The sequence below is a fragment of the Epinephelus fuscoguttatus genome, linkage group LG22 (genome assembly GCF_011397635.1).
Source record: "Epinephelus fuscoguttatus linkage group LG22, E.fuscoguttatus.final_Chr_v1".
Classification (NCBI taxonomy): domain Eukaryota; kingdom Metazoa; phylum Chordata; class Actinopteri; order Perciformes; family Serranidae; genus Epinephelus; species Epinephelus fuscoguttatus.
Genome location: NC_064773.1, coordinates 15,985,996 through 16,006,611, shown reverse-complemented (window position 1 = coordinate 16,006,611; position 20,616 = coordinate 15,985,996). Strand labels below are relative to the sequence as shown.

The 20,616-nt window shown below is 41.6% G+C and overlaps 1 protein-coding gene across 2 annotated transcripts in view; it reads right to left on the bottom strand.

The window, feature by feature from the left end:
• The window catches only part of plxna4 (plexin A4), a 364,224-nt gene that overhangs the window by 62,923 nt on the left and 280,685 nt on the right, over positions 1 to 20,616 (bottom strand). For both annotated transcript variants that reach the window (XM_049566659.1, XM_049566658.1), the window contains exons 9-12: positions 20,329 to 20,443; positions 7,875 to 8,075; positions 6,902 to 6,998; positions 4,958 to 5,148 (exon numbers count right to left, since the gene is read on the bottom strand). In XM_049566659.1, the coding sequence (XP_049422616.1) occupies positions 4,958 to 5,148; positions 6,902 to 6,998; positions 7,875 to 8,075; positions 20,329 to 20,443 (604 nt within the window). The remainder of the gene's footprint in view (positions 1 to 4,957; positions 5,149 to 6,901; positions 6,999 to 7,874; positions 8,076 to 20,328; positions 20,444 to 20,616) is intronic.

Genomic DNA, 20,616 nt, shown 5'->3' with positions numbered 1-20,616 from the left:
AGCTTTAATGATGCTGTGTCACCATCCCCCTGAAAAATTGTGATCCCAAGGATTTTCAGTGAGGCTGAGGCTCTCATTGTTTCTCTGCTCTGCTTACAGTTGGCAGCGTGACCCCCTGCGGTGCTCAGGTAGAGTGCTGAGTGTGGGTGTGTGGCTTCATCTTCTGGCTTGAAGCTCGCATGCTTGTTGCGGTATGATAATCCTCATTTTAGTACCACATGAGCATCGTTTTAATTTGATTATTTTTCAAAGAAGTGGACTAAAACAAATCGAACAAGCTGGGCTTGAAAGGATCTTGCCAATCGAATGACAGAGGCGAGCCGAAGCCAGGTCATGCACAACACAAGTCCTGTGGCTGGCATGTGGGAGATATCGTTATAGTATGGTTCAATGTCTCTGATTAATAAGGCTCCCTGCTGATATCTTAATGAAAAAAAACAGCCTTCTGGGAACGGGGCGACAATACATGCAATTAAAAAGATTGCACACAATGCATCTTGGCTCTCCATTTATTAGTAAATGTGGAGGATGGAGAGGGACAAAGAGTCAAAGAGAAATAGTGAAGGAGAAGGAAGAGGCAAAAGAATGAAAGAGAGAGAGAAGGGGGGGTTAGATGCAATGAGGCGTTGATTAGATTTGTGACTTTGACAAGATAATTGACGGTTGGGTAGAGGCAAACACTTAATCACTTCTCTCTCTCTCTCCCTTTCTCTTTCCATCTTTCTAAGCGAGTCTCTCCCTCTCATATTGTTGATGGGAGATGTCATTATAATGAAGCGTATTAGAATGCATTAGAGCCCCGGTCGTCTTGGAAAAGTCTTCACTCCTCACCCACTGACAGTTTTTAAGGGGGACGTGAGAAGGCTGCAATATGTCCCTGCTGCAGCCTCAGGGATGTAAGGAGAAATACAGGGACCATCTCCAGGAATAAATCCACCACATGGGGTGAAGACAAACAGTGGAGTGGAGAAATGATAGAGCGCACCTCACTGATCCAGACTCTTTAATAAGCGCAACAAGGGACAAAATGCCACCATCTTCTCATCACCATCCTCGAGAGCTGATTTGATTTTGCCAGGATAAAAATAATCAGAGCAGGTTGGATTATCAATGAGAAGAGGGGAACGTAATTAAGTCTCCTGTTTTCAGACACCTACATCATCAGTGTCCAAAGAGTCCAGACTTTTCTCTCGTGTTCATTTTTCTCTGTCTGACTACTAGGGCTGGGTATCTTTAAAACATTTTGATACCAGTACCCTAAAAATGATACAGATATCAATGGAGTACATCATTCACACCCATAATGTGAATAAGGTTGGCATGCTGAGCTGCCAACTCACACGTCAAACACACCGCAATTGACTTCACCACACCACAGATTGTATGGGTTGTACTGTAGCTGCTGCTGCAGGAGCTCACATCACATGCCTAACGTTACCAACGTTAGCTTGTTGTGACTGTTCAACGGCTTGGTGCCGGGCTGCCCATGTTAGCTTGTGTTGACTGGGCAGATGTTGAACTGAATGTCTGCCAAGGAGAGCAGCTCCAGAGACAAGTTTGTCGGGACTGTTTAACAGCTCTGTGTCGGATATTAGTCGCTGCTGCTGTGTTAGCTTGTGCTAATCGGGCAGACTATCAATTGACTGTTGGCCCAGGAGACTCACAAATGTGTCAAGTTTGTTAAAACCACACTTTATTTTGAAGTACAATGAGTTTCAGGCACAGAGCTTTTATTTTGAAGCACCATTTTCAGGCTGTAGAATGAGTGGCTAATGGACACCTACTTGACAGAGACCACAAACTAGCTTGACGATATAGCCAAACTTACAGTAAGTATGACACTGAATATATCAAACTGTGGGACCTTGACCTAATGATGAAGGAGAAATCTGGACCCCGTGGATGGACCAGTTGGGAATCACTGCTCTAGAGATGGCAGCAACAGACAGTGTGCTAATCCAGCGGGAGGTTGGAACAGTCCAGGTCCAAACCCCCAGTGCAATGAGGATGATTGCAGGTATCATTTCCTTGGGGACAATTTGATACTACTTGGTTGTGGGTTTTTAAGGTCAACACCTTAGAGGTATGGAGTATCAATACCCAGCCCCACTGATAATCCTCCTTTGTTTAGAAAAAATCCAAGAACTAATGGAAAATAATTGTGCTGCAACACAGCAGATTTACATGATCTGTGGGGATCAGATTCGTGGTGCATTCGAGATTACAAGAAACAATGAGCTTCTGCAGCGCTGCTGTCAGTGAATCTCCACCAAGGTCAGCCACTTATCTGTATGCGGGTCTATGTAGGATGATGTGGAGAGCGGACAGCAGAGAAGGGATTATCCTTCCATTCCTGTATCCCTCTTCCCTCGCTCTCTGTCCAAACCCATCACTCCCCAGGACGCCAAAAGGGATTCCCCTCTCTGTCTTTTTTTATCCACGCTTTGCTTCATCCCTTCATCTCTAGTCAGTTGCCATCTGCTCCTATCTCTCGTCCTCGGAAAAAAGATGCAGAGAGGACCTTAAATCCATCATGGGGATATGTGGAGGGCGTAGGGGTCTTCTTCCACCCCTTCAGCCTAACATGACTCTATTCTGGCTCAGCCAACCCATCCATCAACAACTCTCTTTCATTTAAACCCAATCCATCCTCGTCTCCCATCATCTGGGCATCTTTCCATCCATCTTTTCTTTGCATCCTCTTATCCTTCATCTCACTGACCCTTATCCCTTCTGCTATTGCCCCTTTTATATGTCTTGTACAGGTCAAGTCCATTTGCCTCACATGGTGTCAGTGGTTTTCAGGAGCATGCTGGGTTAAGTGGGGGTTTGCGTGACCATCTGTGCAGGACTGATTGATAACCAGCAAGAATAAGGATAATTTATCCTTCTCTGGATGTAACATGGACTATCCTAGTGTTTGTATTTTCACATTGAGATTAAGATGGGAGTAAATTCAAAATAAGCACTGGCTCATTTACAGTTTTAAGAGTAGACATCTGAAAAGGCCTAACAAATAACTGCTGTTATTGTGATTCTAGTGCAGGATTTGTGCATTGGCATGTTGTTGACCGGAGCATCGGTGCCCTTCGCACTTGGCATGTTTTATTTTGAGAGGCTTCTGCCTGTCTGGGAGATCCGATGTCGACCTTGCTGATGCTTCTGAATAACAGGCACACTTTGTCTGACTATTGTCTGGTGACCCGATGACAGAGTAGGGCTGGGAAATATGGCATATATATATTGCAACATTTTAACGCATTTTAAAAATCATATCTCTATATTTTGAGATCTCCTCTGAACTACTGTAGAATACAGAACTACTCAAAACTACTGTTACAAAAAGGTTAAATGAAAAATACTGTAATTATAAAGTTAAATAAAGCACTGTTATAATAAAGATAAATAAAGTACTGGTATGATAAAGTACTATTGTAATTAAGATTAATAAAGTACTGTTATAATAAAGTTAAATAAAGTACTGTTATTATAAAGTACCATTGTAATTAAGATAAATAAAGTACTGTTATAATAAAGTACTATTGTAATTAAGATTAATAAAGTACTGTTATAATAAAGTTAAATAAAGTACTGTTATTATAAAGTACCATTGTAATTAAGATAAATAAAGTACTGTTATAATAAAGATAAATTTAAGTGCTGTTACAGTAAAGTTAAATAACTAACTGTTATAATAAAGTGAAATTAATTACTGTCATAATTAATATAAAAAAGTACTGTTATCATAATGATAGCTAAAGTAATATTACAATAAAGTTAAATGAAGTACTGTCATAATAAATTTAAATTAAGTACTGTTATCATTAACTTCATTAAAGTATTGTTACAAAAAAATGAATCAAAGTGGAAACCACTGGTGCTTTTATTCTGAAGTACCTGCCTCGTCTCAGGTCGTTACTATTGATGTTTTCAATGTAAACGTGAAGCTTCTGGTCCACGGTTAGCTGTTAGCTGTTAGCAGTTAGCGGAAAGTTAAACCATTACAGAGGTGCCCTTAAACATGAGGCTTTATTCACTGTGAGTAAGAAACAAACTAACAGCTCCCCAGTTCAGATATCAATAATATTTGCAAGTTGTTCACGAAATGAGACTAAACAGTCGCGGGCTGGACCTCTGCATGTACAAAAACATGCACCTCGTCTGCTCACATATGATAGGCTAGGAGAGAGCAGTCTGGATTGGGAAGTGGGGAGTGTGTGTCTTTTTTGTGTGTGTGGAAGTGGGAGAGAGCCATAGGAAAGACCATGAGAACCCAAATGCCAGAAGCAAGTATCATGTCAACTTACACTCGATGTTCGTGACATGGTAATTTTATACATCCCATGTGGAACAATCGGATATTATCATTATATCCCATGTAGCCCACCCCTATGACAAGAGGATCTGAATAATGGAGGAGAGACACTGTACAAGGCTGAAATGTTTGCTCTGTACTTCAAGGCTTTGGTATGTCTCTATCCATACCAGTGTGCTGTGTCAGAGGTTTCTCCAAATTCAGATATGTGTTTATATAAATATATATTCAAGTAAGACAAACTGAGCTTCACTGAATTGATTTCATTATTCATCAAAATGAAGACTGACATGAGTAGTTTTTCCACATCAATTCTACTATATCATTATGGTTCAAACTTCTGATGAGAGAGATTTGTAAGTGCACTGTAAAAGGGTGTAAAATATATCTTTCCTCACAAATGCTGTCAGACTGAATAGCTTGTGGTGACTCACAGCCTCTGCCATTATGTTGAAATGATCAACTGCCACACTGTCTCGGAGGTGATGAGTACAAGTATGCTCCCATCAGTGCCCTGTAATTATTTGTGTGTGTGCATGTATGGCCTTTGAGGTAAAAGCCATTAATGTTGGCATTGCTTGGCTTGTGCGGACTGAATGTGCAGACATATGTGATGCATCCGTGTCCTGGTGTGTGTCGCACCTGTGTGATCCGTGGGTGGGTGCACTTGCTGTTGATGCCGTTGTGCTCCAGCCACTGATTCTCAGGGTGGGGGCAATGTTGTTTGAGGGTGCAGCGGTTCTCTCCTTTACACCAAACACATCCGAACAGCGGGTCTGCCTTCAGACACAAACCGCAGCTTCCACGCTGGGCGTCGCACTTGTACAGATGGACTGTGCAGGAGGAAGGAAAGAGACAGAGAGGAGCAGGGAGAGAAAACAAGGGGGAAGGGAAGGAAGAAGGTAACGACAGAGGGAGTAAGAGTGGTGAGCAACCTTTGTACAAATGATTACAGAACAGCAAATGCATGCAAATTTATTTTGCGAAAAAGCCTCTAAAATGACGGACAAACACTTCAGAACACACAACAAACTAAAATTTGGGTTGTTTACCCAAATCTCTCAGTGTCTGTCAGCTGCTGTTTGAATATGCGAACAACAAACTGAGCATTTTCAGAGCAACATTCGTTGATATCTCTGTCTCATTATTTCTTCATCTATCATCATCTCTATATACTCCCTCCCTCTGTCTCGCTTTGAGTTTCCTACACTGCTGCCTCTCGCCTCTGCTCATTCACCACACATTTAACATATCATCTCCATGGCAACGGGCCAGCCATTTTCTTTTTAATTGCCATTAGATGCATGTGTGATCTGTCCATCAACTGATGCCCTAGGAGCCGCTTCCTGCGCAGGCAAACAAAGGTAGGAAGATGGCAGAGGAGGACTCTCCAGTTCAAGCATCGCCCTCTCTATCTCTAACTTTTGTTGCTTCTTTGATTTTACACTTATGCTCAAGGATATGTTTTGTTACTTGACTCAGACACATGCACCACCACCACTACCACAAACCCACACAAATACTGTACAAACTTTGCCTCACAGCACAGTGTCATGTTGGCATATCATCCATATTTTAACAATATGTTTCTTACGCCTGACTCCGCTGCCTTAGGTCAAAATGAGTTGTTTTCCTGTCAGAGAACTACAACCCCCAGCATGCCGCTGATTTCCTGCCCCAGCATGGATCACTCGCAGTCTTGGATCACCAGTGGCCAAACTGAATCAAGCTCAGCAGCTGGAAGCTGAGAGCTTAAAAATTCAGCACTGACCTGTCATTCCACATATACCATGAGTGGATGGAGAGCTGGACAGAAATGAATATGAGATGCAGCAATAAATATCTAATGCTACCTATTTTAATAGTAATAATTTAGCTTTTCTTGCTTAGATACATAATTCCACCTTTAATTTTTGTTATTGTTGGTTATTTATTAGTAATTTTCCAGCTGGATCTACATGTTTTTCCAGCACCGCTCTTCTGAAATGTCTGCCAGTAAAGCACATTGAATTGCTGAGATGAGAAAAATGAAATGAAGGGTGGAGAGCGGCACTAGCGACAGAGATGGATAGATTGCCAAACTCCCAGAGAGGTGTTGACAGAGCAAATAAGAGAAACAGCTGAGAAGAAATAATGTTTGTGAGGAGGCAAGAAAATGGAATTTAGAGAGTTGAGATGAGACAGACGGACGATGGCGGAGTGTGGGAGAGACAGACGGACAAATGGAGCGAGACGCGAGGGGGAAAGAGACCTACAGAAGGAGAGCGTAAGAGAGGATGTGTTAAAGTTAACCACTCTACACGGCAACATCAGGGGACGGATGCTGCACCTCAGCACACCGCCCGCCTGTTGCCATGGAGACCGGCTCCAAGGGCAACAATGTGGAAGCAGCAGTTTGTGTCTATATGTGTGTGTGTTTAAGTGAGAGTTTATGAGACTATGTCGACTGTATGTGTGCGCGTGGTTTCGTGTGATACTGCGAGAACTATGGGAAGAGCTGATATGGATTCATACGTGTGTACGTCTGTGCGTGTGTGTGCGCAAGCGCTTGAGTGTGCGCATGCTCGTGCCTCTGTGTGTGCTCACCTTTGTTGTGGGCGGGGTTGTCGATGCTGAAATCTCCGTTCCAGATGACGGTCAGCTCCACGGGAAGACTGCTCATCTCCATCCCATCATAGAAATACTATCACCATGGCAACCAGAAAGGGGAATAGGGAGAGACGGGGAAGAGAGTATGAGAGAGAGAAGCTGTTGAGCTACTTTAAACTGTCTATTATCTCCAAGTCCAAAAGCCTCTGGTATAACAATACTCCTTTGAATGCAAAATGCATCGCCAACAGGTGGCTGGAGACACGGTGAATACACACATGAACTCACACACACACTGAATTCACAAACACACACACTCTACACAGCAGAGAGCTTTCAAAAACGAGATTATTTTTCATTTGTTTCTGTAACACTAGCAGCATGGATGGGTTGGTGCTAGAATCATAATTTTCCGCTAAATTACAGTTTCCCTTCTTCACTGCTCAATCAAAGTACAATATTTGGATTGTGCTGTGATTAAACACACAAATCCTGCAGACATCTCTACACATAGACACTGACACACACACACACACCCAGAGTGATGAAGATAGACAGGAAGATGAGATGTTATTGTATCAACAGACGATTAGCATCAAGACCAGCATAAAGCCTTTTTCATTCTAGTCTTTCATTGCTGTCAATGTATTATTCAGTCAGCGAATGGAGCATGATCGCTGGGATGGCTGTGCAGGAGAGACAAAGTCAGGCCCTTGTCTCATCTAACCACTGTGTGGCTAAAAGCAGAAAAACCCTCAACTGGAATCTGTGTGTGTGTGTGTGTGTGCGTGTGTGTCTGTGTCTGTATATGTTTATGAGAGTATGAAAAAATATTATGGTCACTTTTATAGGAAAACTTTATAGAAATGGGGCGTTTTTATAGAGATTGTGTTGGTGTGTGGGTGCGTAGTGGTCAACGATGATAGCTTAGGCAAGTAAAACACACACGCATGCACACACTCATCCTCACCGATGTGTTCTGACACTGCACTGAGGAGCTGTTGAAGCGCAGGGCGGGAACCCTGTGCTCGTTTCCCTGGATGGTCAGCAGACACTCGTACCCCCTCTGTCCAGACTGTGGCTGGGGGAGGTTCTTGGCCCGTAGGGTGATGGGCTTTACCACGTTGACTGGCACCAGGATCCTGTCTGCAGGCAGCAGCTGGGGACACCCCTGGAGGAGAGAGGAAAAGAGAAGCGAGGATAGCATGTTACTATATGTCTTCTAATCAGGTTTAATGCTTAATTGCAATTAGTTTAATGTTACTCCGGGAGATCCTGCAATGTCATTTTGCACCTGAGTGTTATTAGAAATGCAGTTTGCCTGCACCCGAGGCACAAATTGAAGTACAGCACTCCTTAATGGATTTGAACATAAGAAGGGATAAATGTTAGGACATTTTTTAGGACACTTCTAACTTCTGCAAGCACACTGAAGACAACAAACCATTTGAATTCCTCTGTCACACATGTAAATCTGGCCCTTTGCATGCCACTCTTTGTATACAAAGGACTGGGCTATCAGATCTTATCAAGGAGCAGATCACCCAGTACTTCACCAACATTAGTTTAATTATATGAAATAGCCACTTCAGTGTGTGCCCATTCAGTGTTTCTGTGCTTTTATTGTGATCATGCCTGCTGGTTGACATCAGCTGAGTCTCTTGGTTAGACAGTCCTAGGACCTGCTCACATTCACTATGAGTGAAGGGCCAGCTCAACAGGTACTCCATCGTCATTACCCGTAGGACAGGAGCATTAATGATACACTGAAACAGACACTTGTACAGAAACGATATGAGCTCTCGGTTTGTATTTGTATGTTGATTGTAGCTTGCATGTTTTTGTTAATGGAGAAGAGATGTCACTGATGGATCAAAAATGAGGCTGACTTCTGCCTGTGCAGCAATTAAGCAAGAATGAGTGACAGAGAGTGAGAGAGGGGGGGATGAGTCACTTAGCAATTGGAGGTCTAAAATTAACAGCCAATCAATTCAGGTGTGAGTAGCTGGCTAAATATAGAGCACCTCTGACTTCCCTGAAAGATGAAGAGGAGAAGACAGAGGGGGAGGACATGTGAGCAAGGGGTAGAGATGGACAGAGAGGAGAAAAGGAAAGACAAACAGAGGAGGACAAGAGGTAAAAAAAAAAAAGCAATTCGCAAGAACAGAAAAGTGACTGACAAGCAGAAGTAAAAGGTGAGGAGGGAGGTAAAGGAGGGTAAAGATAGTAAATAGAGAACAGCACTTCCCTAAACCGTTTCATGTTTTTGCTGAAGAGCGGTGGATAGAGAGAGAGAGCGAAATAGGCAAAATGAGAGAGAGAGGAACAACAAAAGGAACAGAGTAACTGAAAAAGGCAAAAAAATACCATTAAGCATATGCGACAGGAGGAGCTTTAGCATGTCAAAGAGGCAGAAGGAAAGAGGGTGAAAAGAAGGAGAGCAGATAAGGTGAGCCCCCGCATGGATGGAGCTGGGGGGGAGTGAAGCATAGCGCACGTTGAACTGGGTGATAACACTTGTTTGAAGTTCATTAAAAGCCACTTGATTGGGTTAGGCTGAGTGACTGACTGGATGGCTGCGTGGTGAGAGAGAGGGGAACGCTCTGTGACACTATTCACAAAGTCATTATAGATAAATGACAAACAGGGTGAGTGAGTTCAGTGGTGGAGGAGAGGAAGGAAGAGGTGGTGCGTGTGTGTGTGTGTGTTTGCTCTTCCAAATCTCATTTTCCTAAGAACGAAGGGTCGTATTTGGAGTATGAAAATGAGTGGGAGAGCAAAGAGAGATGCCATCCATTTTTAATCACATCTCTTCCAGTTAATACACTTGAACAATAGGGACAATAAATTTGATCTGGTTTGTGGAAATGAAGGCATGGGAGGCACCGGAGTATGACCTAACACGGCGACTTAAGCTGAATCTTGAAGACACAGATCTACACTGATAGTGGCATATGGTGATAGGATTGTGCACATGCATACATACACCCACAGCATCACAACTAAAATGCACTGGAGTGTTTGAAACCCTGAACCCAAATACTGACAGTAAAACACTTCCTTAAACATGCGAGCACATTTAAGGTTAGTGCTGCATGCAGAAAATATTCTAGTTTATGCCCTTATTCTAAAAAACACAATATTCCTACTGAGCTGTGTACATGGCTAATGAAAATGAATATTCCACTTATATTATGGTTTCACTGCAGCTGTGCATACTCTGATTACATGCCCCAACATGTTGTTTATCACATCAAAATATGGAAAAACAGAACAGCTGGAGCTGCTCGTGCCATTTTGTGCCTTTGCATCACAGCAGGATTTTTTCAAAGTTTTCCACGTGTGGCGAACTTGTTTGACTGTGTAAACACAACTTCCCTCTTTCATTCCTTCAACCACCATCCTGAAAAAGTCTGCGATGCGATATTTGCGCATATGCAAAAACTTGTTGATATCCAAGCCTTTCATAACATTTAAAAATTAGGTGTTTCCTCCCTCACCAGAAATGTGGGCTTTTATTTCAGGCGTCCATCTCTACCCCAGCCTTGCAAACGCTTGGCTACTTGGTTTGTGTACAACGCATCCATGACAACACACAGAGCTTATCGCAAACTGGCTGCTGTAAAAATCCCAATTGAGACACATGTTCCAAATGTGCTATTTTCATGTCCAAAGAATGCTCCCGAAAACCAGAATTATACCAGCATACCACATCTATCAATCTGAAAATGCTACATTTGAAAAAAGGCCGAATTTGGAATATCCAAACTGGGGCTGAAACGATTCCTCGAGTAATACCAACAATTTGATTACTAAAAAGCCTTGAGGCAAATCCAGTAAATTATCCAGTACACATATACAGTGTGCTGTGCTTCACATGAATGGTTGTTTCTGATGCACAAGCACTTGTTACTTTTGCTGTTGATAGCCTGCACAGCTGTAACGTTGACGTGAAGCACGGATTGCAACTACGGATCAGTGTGTATTGCAAAATAGAGTTAGCATAACTCAACATCTGAGTAGAAAACCTCCAGTGTATGCATCAAGTTTGCCGAACGGACCCAACACAACAAGGTACATTAACGTCTTGTTTAATTGCATTTAACCTTAATCAGTGATGGCTAGCAGAGATTCCTAACGCGTGTAAAGAATGTATGTGTATTATGGCTTTACAATGGCTGAGTAATAACAGAAATCAGTGTGGTGGCTAACGTTACCTGGCGATGCTCTTTTATATATTACTATTGCCCTTAAATAAAGCCAAAGTAATTTAATTAAAACACAAAGTATTTCTTATCCAATTACTCGATTAATCGCCAGAATAATCGACAGAATACTCGATTACTAAAAGAATCTATAGCTGCAGCCCTAATTTAAATCTAATATGCGGTTTACATGACCCATATCAAATTCAGAATACTGTCATATTCTGAATAATACAGGGATATCTGTATGCACGTAAAAGTAGTCAGTGACACCCACACATGTGCGTGCATCTGCATGCAAACATAAACTACATATATCACAGCCTTGGAATCTCATTACAGCATAAGATAAACACCGCAAGTCAGAGCCAGACAGCATCTCTTGCATCATCTGCCTTTATGACAACATGTCAAGGAGATAGAAAACTTCAAAAAGCAAATTCCAACAGCTGCTGACTACACACACACACACACAAACACTGTCTACACTATTTCACCATTTCATTAGCACCTTCTACTGACATTAGAGTGATTTAACAGCTACGCTCCGAATAAACATGTACTGTAGTCTCAGGTAAATAATCCAACATAGTAACACCTTCAACACACTCTTTCACACATCCAAGACGGGTTTATTTAAACCCATACACTAAAGTCATCTGTCCTGTAATTGTGAAGCAGCCTTCTCACACTTGTACAGATTATGGCTGTTCAACATCAGTACAATCTAAATTCTCACCCTTTCCAAGTTTTGTGACGGAAGAAGCAGCAGATAAATAAAAACAGAAACCAGATGCCTCATTTGCTTCAATAACAATGAAAAATTCATAATGTGGCAGGGAATCCACAAACAAGCAAGTGTGTACGCTGTTGGTACGGTGTGTTGTTTCTCCGACTTAGCTCTGATTTTCCTGTTTGTATGTATACATACACACTAATATAACACACTGTGATGGTTGCCAGCAGGCCCTGAGGCCAAGTGGGCTTTCAGAGGTTTGGACAAACACACGTGTATTTCCTGGTTGGCTACTGACATCGGCGGTGTTGGCAGTGATGCTCGCTGTCGCCTGGTAAGATGTCATGTCAACATTTAGGCTGATCTAATGTCAGTGCGTTTATTTCCGCTCCCCACCCTCTCGACACCCAACAACTGAAGTGCAATAAATAACAGAGGAGCAAATGCAAATCACAGATACATGCACATAAACCATATACTACATGTACACACACACATATATCCCCATAAATATGCACATCCTGTAGCTGTGCACCATCACACACAAGATGAGAAATTCACGACTCTTCACTTCATCAGGCTGCATGTTGTTGACTGCTTGAGTCTTAACAACAGGAAGAGGAAGATAATCTTACAAACCTGCACAGATTTAACCAAAACTACGTACATGGGTACTAGTAGAGGTAGGTGGGAATTGTTTTTGTTATAGAGCTGCAACTATTAACTGATTAATTAATTACCTGTCAACCGTAATTGACTGATTGATCAGCTTGAGAAAAAAAGTTCTTCGATTCTAGCTTCTTAAATGTGAATATTTTCTGGTTTGTGGACAAAACATGACATTTGAGGACGTCATCTTGGGCTTTGGGAGACACTGATCAACATTTTTTCTTTTACCATTTTCTGACATTTTATAAACCACACCATGAATCAATTCATCAAGACAATAATGAATTAATAAACAATGAAAATATTCTTTAGATACAGCCAGGGGTGGGTAGTAACTCAGTACAAATAACGCACGTGAGTAAAAAAGTATTTTTATTAAGAAGCTAATACTTTTCATATTCCAGTTTTTAAACTGTACTTATTTACTCAAGTATATTTTTGAGCCAGTAATCTACTTTTTACTTCACTACATTAGTCATTGATACCTTCCCTACTTATTCTGTTAGGGGTCATGGGGGGATGGAGCCTATTCCAGCTGACATTGGGCCAGAGGCAGGGTACACCCAGGACAGGTCGCCAGACTAGCGAAAGGCTTACCTACAGAGACAGACAACCAACCATTCATGCTCACATTCACACCTACGGCCAATTTAGAGTCACCAATTAACCTGCATGTCTTTGGACTGTGGGAGGAAGCCGGAGTACCCAGAGAAAACACACACTGACACAGAGAGAACATGTAAATTCTGCACAGAAGTGCTCCCCCACCTTCATTTTGAACCCCCAACCTGGGTTTGGACCAGTAACCCTCTTGCTGTGAGGCAACACTGTGCTGCCACCTTCCCTACTAGTCTGCTCTAAATGTGAGATATGCATGTAGGCGGGAGAGCACATGAGAAGCTCCTCAACTGCAGATGCCAAGTTTCCAGCTGACTGGAAGAAAAAGAAGCATGACCATGTCTTTTGACCACAATATGATGATGACGGAGCAAAACCCAGAACATTAGGTAGCTTCCAGTAACAGTCCCTAACCACGCCCGGCCACACTTTTAATATCATAATCCAACGGACAACAGTGTCATGACAAAGTGCTTGGTGTGGCTTACAAAAACCTCCTCTTCTAACTTCGGGGAGCACATTGATGTGAGGTGCACATACTGCCGTGAAAATGTAGTTAGCTAGCTAACTTAAGCAATGTTAGATATTAGTTTTCACGTGTAGAGCTACAACTAATAATTATTTTCATTATTGGTTAATCTGCAGATTATTTTCACAATTAAATCGATACATCATTTAGTCTGCAAAATGAAAACAAATGTGAAAAAAAGCTCATCACAATTTCCCAGAACCCAAAGCAGTGATTAATTTTTTTTCTTTTGTCCAACCAACAGTCCAAAACCAAAAGGTTTTTCATTTACTATCATAAATGACAAAGAAAAGCAGCAAATTCTCATGTTTATGAAGCTAAAACCTGCAAATGTTTGACATTTTTGCTTGAAAAATGACACACAATCAAAAGAGGCCCAGATATGTTTTATTTCCAGTGATTAATCGCTTAATCGACTAATCGCTGGAGCTCTACTCATGTGTAACAACAAGTGCTGCTTTTCATAATTTTGTACTGGCCCATGCACCCTTTTAAAATTCAAAGTAATTTGTACTTTGAGTAACTGATCAACTACTTTTTACTTTACTTGAGCAGGTTTCCCAAATGTGAATTTTCACTTTTACTTGAGTCATGTTTTTTTATGGGAGTAAATGTATTTTTATTTGAGTATAGATTTTTAGTACTGTACCCACCACTGGTTGCACCCTTTTGTAATTTGGGTGAAACAACCCTTTAATATACATATTTTTTTCCTGGCTAAAGAAAGAGATGGCAGTGAATGAGAACAAAGAGGTAGAGCAAACTAGTTTATTCATGCGTCTGTGTCTTTGTGTGGAGATGTGAACTTCAGTGACAGCTCCGTCGTCATGTAATCAAGGACTTGCACTAAAGCACTAGAAAGAGAAAAGTACCTGTCAATAGCATGACTCATCATAACCACATAATAAGCCCTGACTTCTGAAAACCAAGTTGGCGCGTCTCCTTTTTTTTATCTATATAATTATCTTCCATTCTTCCTCTCTCCATCACTGACTCATTGTTTTCTCTGACCTCACCTCTGTTTCATGCCTCATCCCTCCTTCATTTACCGCTCGCTGAGCCCAGCCTGTGCTCTCCATCCCATCTAGCTCACTGACCCTTCTCATTTCTCTTATATGCTCCTTCTCACTGATTCTCTCTCCCCCTCTTTCCTGACTTCTTTTCTTCTTGGGGACCTACTTAGATCTGATAATTAGAGGCTGGTGGGAGGTGTGAAGGGTGGAGATAGGCAGAGTGACAGAGAGTAGGCAGTGGAGTGGGAACCGTGAATGTAAAAGCCCTTGGCATAGTTTGAAGCAAGGCAGGAGGGAAGGTGAGAGCGAGAGAGAGAGAGGGCCATAATTATAGCAGTGTAAGGTGTGAAGATGAAGAGGATCTTCAGTTTTCATACACTACACGTACACACTCTCTCTCTCTCTTACACACACACACACACACACACACACACACACACACACACACATACATACACACACCTTGTGGTTACCAAGAGCTCCCCTTAACTGGCCTTTGTTTTATCGTCTCCTACAGAGCCTCGGGCAAAGACACACTCCTGCTCTCTCTTCATTTTCCCTCCTTCCCTGCTGATCCTCACCTTGTTTCGATCCCGCCGTTCAGTCCTCACCTTAACTTTTTCCTCCCAAATACCACTCCCTCGTCTCTTACTGCATCTCTGTCCTTGCTCTTAAAAGGGAACACCACCTAAATTAAGAATTCCAATATGTTGTTTCCATGGTGTAACTAAGTTCAAACTGTTTGTGAACATGAGCTTCTCACTTACTCAAAGTAAGAGACCAGAGGTAAATCTTAAACATGTCATGTCATGAAGTATTAGTTTGGAGCTGCTCCACAGACAATGAATGGGAGAATGATTTTGTGATTTTGTTTTCCTTTTTATACCCAAATGAGCATTTTTCTAATGTAATGCTTTCAGTTGTGAAACAGAAAATGCACCCATGTACTCAAAACATTCCCCTGGGTGCTCTCAGTGTCATCTATAACATCTTTCACCATTCAGTAGTTGGCTTTCCATCCAACTATAGTGCAAAATATGAGTGAATTTTCATAAAATCTGCAAAAGAAAATGACGAATATTGGGGGATGGTTCAGCAAGATAAGATGTAGGTGGCACCAATTCTCTAGTCAGGTGCCACCGCAGAAGAAGGTGCAACATTATCATGTCTTTAAAAGAGTCAAACTTCAAACTTTGCAAAACAATGAATGCATAATAAGAAAATGCACAGTGGATATTTGAAATAAAGAGATATTACATTTATATTATATTAATATTACAGCTGTGTGGTTTTTGATAGGGGTGTAAATCACTAGTTTCATCACAATACAATATTATATCTATTCTTTGGATGATACGATATTTGCCAATATTTAAGTCTGCCATGATATGATTTTGATTCAATTTGATGCAATTTAGGGTCTTGCAATCGATATGAGACAATATGATTTGCCCATTAAACACAGTCTGTTACAGAGGAAGCTGCCACCCCTTTCCTTTCTGCTTTTGGCCATAAAAGACAAAAGAACACATACATAATGTAAGTAATGGTAACTTCTTGAGTGCAGTAAAGTTCACTTTAAACTGCCTCCACAAGCACACATAAAAAAGACCTTTCTGGGAGAAATATTATCATTTCAACCCAAACCATCATCTTTTTCAGTAAACTTGAGGGTTATCTGCTTTAAAGCCCTGAAGACAAACTTCAAATCCATATTCCGAAATCCCAAATATTTCCACATTGCTGATTTATTCCAGAGAAAATAACATTATCCTCATCATCTTTCTCTTGACTGCTCGCCATCTGCCTGCCACTGTTTGATGCTGACACAGACTTTCAAAATAAAAGCGTATCCTAAAGATGCTACTTTATTTAAAAAGTAAAAACAAAAGTTAACCTGAAATGTCATTTAATCAATTATTCCTCCACTACACAGTGGCATTATGAAGCTCTTCAATCTTTCACTTAAGTATCTTTTCTAAATAATTTTCCTTCCATTTTGTTCATTAGCTTCTATTCTCAGTTTTGACATGGCCCTTTTGTCTTTCCTCTGCAAATCCTCAATGGACTCCTCAGCAGTCAGCACTTGTGTATGACATTGATTTGTCTATGAATCGAACCAAAGCAACCCTCTCTGTACCATTCCTGTCTAATATTGGCAACTAACAGCTATTACTGCTGGCAGTTAGCTTCTTTAATAAAATTATCTTGATCCCTTGATCAATAAGTTCCTGGTAAATAAACTCCCAGGCATCGATCACCACCGCAGTCAAGAAGTAACTAATGCAAGGATGCCAGTGTGGGGTGGTGATATTTATTCAGTAACACTAATATTTTGGTGTGTTTTGTATCTTTTTACCAGCTGCATATATTACGGAAAGGCTTGGCAACAGTTCAAGATATGTGCATGCTGTGTTGTAGACAGACAGAAGAAGAAAGGGTAATATCCTCCTGTGGTTTTTCATTAGACAAAGAGAACAGGAAGTGTCCTCTGTTTCAGTGGCTTTAGGTAAGGCTATGTGTGTGCTTTAGGGATGTGGGTGCAGTTAGAAAAAGCAATAAATATGCAGGATCATAAAAATACTGTTTATATAATAAATGCAGCAGTAGTGGTCAAGAATAACTTTTGCCTATTTATTCAGAGTACCCCAGTGAAGCTACATGCATGTTCTTTGTCAGTGAGTGAGGCTCATCAGAGCGGCTAAGTCCTTGAGATGTGTGGAGGGCAAACAGGGAAGTGGCCTTGGTTAATGTGCCAACAGGCAAACGTCTGATCCGTGTGCCCATATCATTGCTGGCATGAATAAAAAGGCACCCACTGTACGCCCAGGCCTGGCTTTAACTCTGTCCTGCCATGCATACTAACAACAAGCTCAACCAGTAGGGAGATTTGCCTGGCCTCGATCATTAGCATAGCGTTAAGGGATTATTCAGATCACTGCCTGAAATCCCTTAATTGTAATAGTACACAAAAAAGTCATCTGCGGCAGAAAGAGGCCATCCCATTCCACAGAGCAAGGCTGACTTGTTGCCGATCCTGAAATTCGGGAATGAATCTACGGTTTGTTGTGCGTGTGCCTGCATGTTCTTAAGTTTGTCTGTGTGTGCGTAAATCATTAATTCGAAATGGCATACCACAAATCTGGCTGCAGATATACGACCTTGGATTTGAGGGGTTAATTAAAAGCAAATTAAAAGTCATTAAGCCTGCAAAACACCTGCTTATTCTGAAACAACACGTCAAAAAATGGGATGTCATTAATGTGCTAATACCAAATCCCCCTTCGCTTTATTTGTGGTTTTCTTTTAGTCAGCAACACAATAGCAGAGGATTCACACATTATTATCCTCAGTCAATATTGACCACCAGCCCCCAAGTTAATTGGAAAAGTAAACCTGCAAAGACTCAGGCTTGGGCCTGACTAAGCAGAAGGTTCAAAAGGATAATGGAAACTGCGGAAAAAGAAAATAATATTGTCTGTGCAGGTTGAATGGCTCGGGGGAAACATGGGTGGAATAACACAATTGAGAGCAGACTGCTCATCAAAGGAGGCAATCTGGCTAAGCTTGTCCCTGCCCGTCGTGCAGCGTCTGCCAACCCAGACATGAACACTAGTGATCTTCATCATAGCTCACCTCAGGCTAGGATTAACAGGCCACTAACTCCCTGTAAAAGCCTCCCCCTGAAAACTACCGTGATTTGGCAGGGTACAGGCAGGCGAAAACTGTATTCAGATAAACACACACACATAAAAATACATTGGAGCATGCGGACACACAGACATACTGTACCCACAGGCTCACACCAGAGGTTACACACATACTCGGGCACATACCCAAACCTTCCTTTACCTCCTTGCTCTGTGCTGAAGGCTACCACTGTGTCAGTGACTCTAAATCAGAGTGAGACCTCTCTCGCAGGCCGGGGAGTGTGCGGGTTGGGGGCATTTGCTGAATGTACCCCATCCAGTGAGTGGCTTGTCCTCTGCAGCAGTGCAGCCTAATTACGGTGGGCTCTGCTTCGACGGGAATAGAACTGGCTGCCAATACTATTGATAATTCACACAGACTAAGCTGTCGCAGGGAATAGGGATGGGCAAGAGGAAATGGCTCCGTTTTATTAGTTTCCACTGCCCTTTGATGTGCAGTCAAGAGCGAGACATGCCAAGAGACTCATGCCAGATGGAAGCACTACAGCTGAAAGGTGTCTCAATGCTTTTAACATAACTCTTTTTGCATGTGAAACCTAGAATGATAGCTATTAGTGTCATGTAGCCAAACATTCCCCCTCAATTTATTTCACCATGTTTTATTACACAGCTGGCTCAGTGCGAGGAGGCCGGCTGGAGCTGGGCAGCAGTAAAAGCTATGGGATTTCTTGGACATTGTCTTACTGGGCTACAGTCTGACTGTCTTTGAACCTACAGACAGATGTGTTGCTAGAAATCTGAACCTCTTGAAAGCAGCTTAACCCTCCATTAAGGGTTTCCCTCTCCTAGCAACACCTGCAGGGGGTTTGGTGACTGAATAAACCAAATCTCAATGTTTGTTGGCACAAACTTCTGGGTGGAAAACCACCACGCCATGAATGTGAGATAAAACGGGTCTGAGCAAATGCTACCTCAACTAGTTGGTTTTTAGCCGCCTAAAAAAGACCCCCTGTATGTGTACGCTAAATTTTAGCTATATTTAGAATATTTTTACTGCTTTACCTTACTGTCAGTCTTTTCTAACGGGAAACTGCAGCCTTAAAGCTACCAGACTCCATAGATAACATCAGTAATTTTACTTCACAGAACACAGAAGTTGCTGGTCTACCACTATTTTCCTAATATAGCATACACTTACAGTGATATTGATTTCTTCAGGTGGGTCTTTTTAGGTAGCTAAAATATGTTTGTAGCGGCATGTGTCCAGATCAGTACATTTCTTAGCTTCCATGCTGATAGATCTGGCTTAGCAAAGACGCTAGCAAAGCAACACAGTACATACAATAGGAACAGCAGAAATGTCAGATAGGCCGGACCACAGTGTTTAACTATGTGTCTTTTAGGGCTGTAACTAATGATTATTTTCATTGTCGACTAATCTGTCAATTATTTCTTCGATTAGTCGACTAATCATTTTACTGACAAATGTGTCAAAATGTTGAAAAATGTCGGTCTGTCTCTCCCAAACCCCAAAATTATGTCATCTAATGTCTTGTTTTGTACTGACGCCAAAGAGTTTGAGTTCACCATCATGGGAGAGGGTGTAAAACTACCAATATTTGAATGCAAGAAGCTGAAATAAGAGTGTTTTGGGGTACTTTTATAGTACTTTTTCTATGAAAAAAGACTCAAACTGATTAGCCGACTACTAAAATAGTCACCGATTATTTTAATAGTCGATTAGTCATGGATAAGTCGACTAATCGTTGCAGCCTAAGTGTCTTTAAACTTTACAGTTACGGTTTAAAATGATAAAAAAAAATTAACAATTATGTCGGTTTCTGGTATCTATGCAATTGAAATCAATCGCCAGTTGTCTACCTGGAAGTGATTGGTGTTAGCGCAACATGACAGCAATTCGGTCTATAATTGGAGTCAATGTAAAAACAAGAAAGAGTAAAGTAAAGTAAAACACTTCATCACCACCTCTGGTTTGGGACTCACCTCAGGCTTCTTGACTCTGCCCTCCTGGAAGGAACACGTCCGTGGGTCGTGGGTACAGTCATGCCTGTATTTACACCAGTGGCACTGGTAAGGACTGCTCACACATGACAGACACCTGAGTGGAGAGCAGAGAAGAGTGAACACAGTGCTATGAATTAGTATGGAATAGCAGCAAATACACTAGAGAAGAGAAGCTCAATATGCCTACTTAGTTATGTATACAATACAGTTTCTAACAGTTTAGGAATCAATGGCAGTTGTTTCGTCAATATGAAGGGATTAGAATTA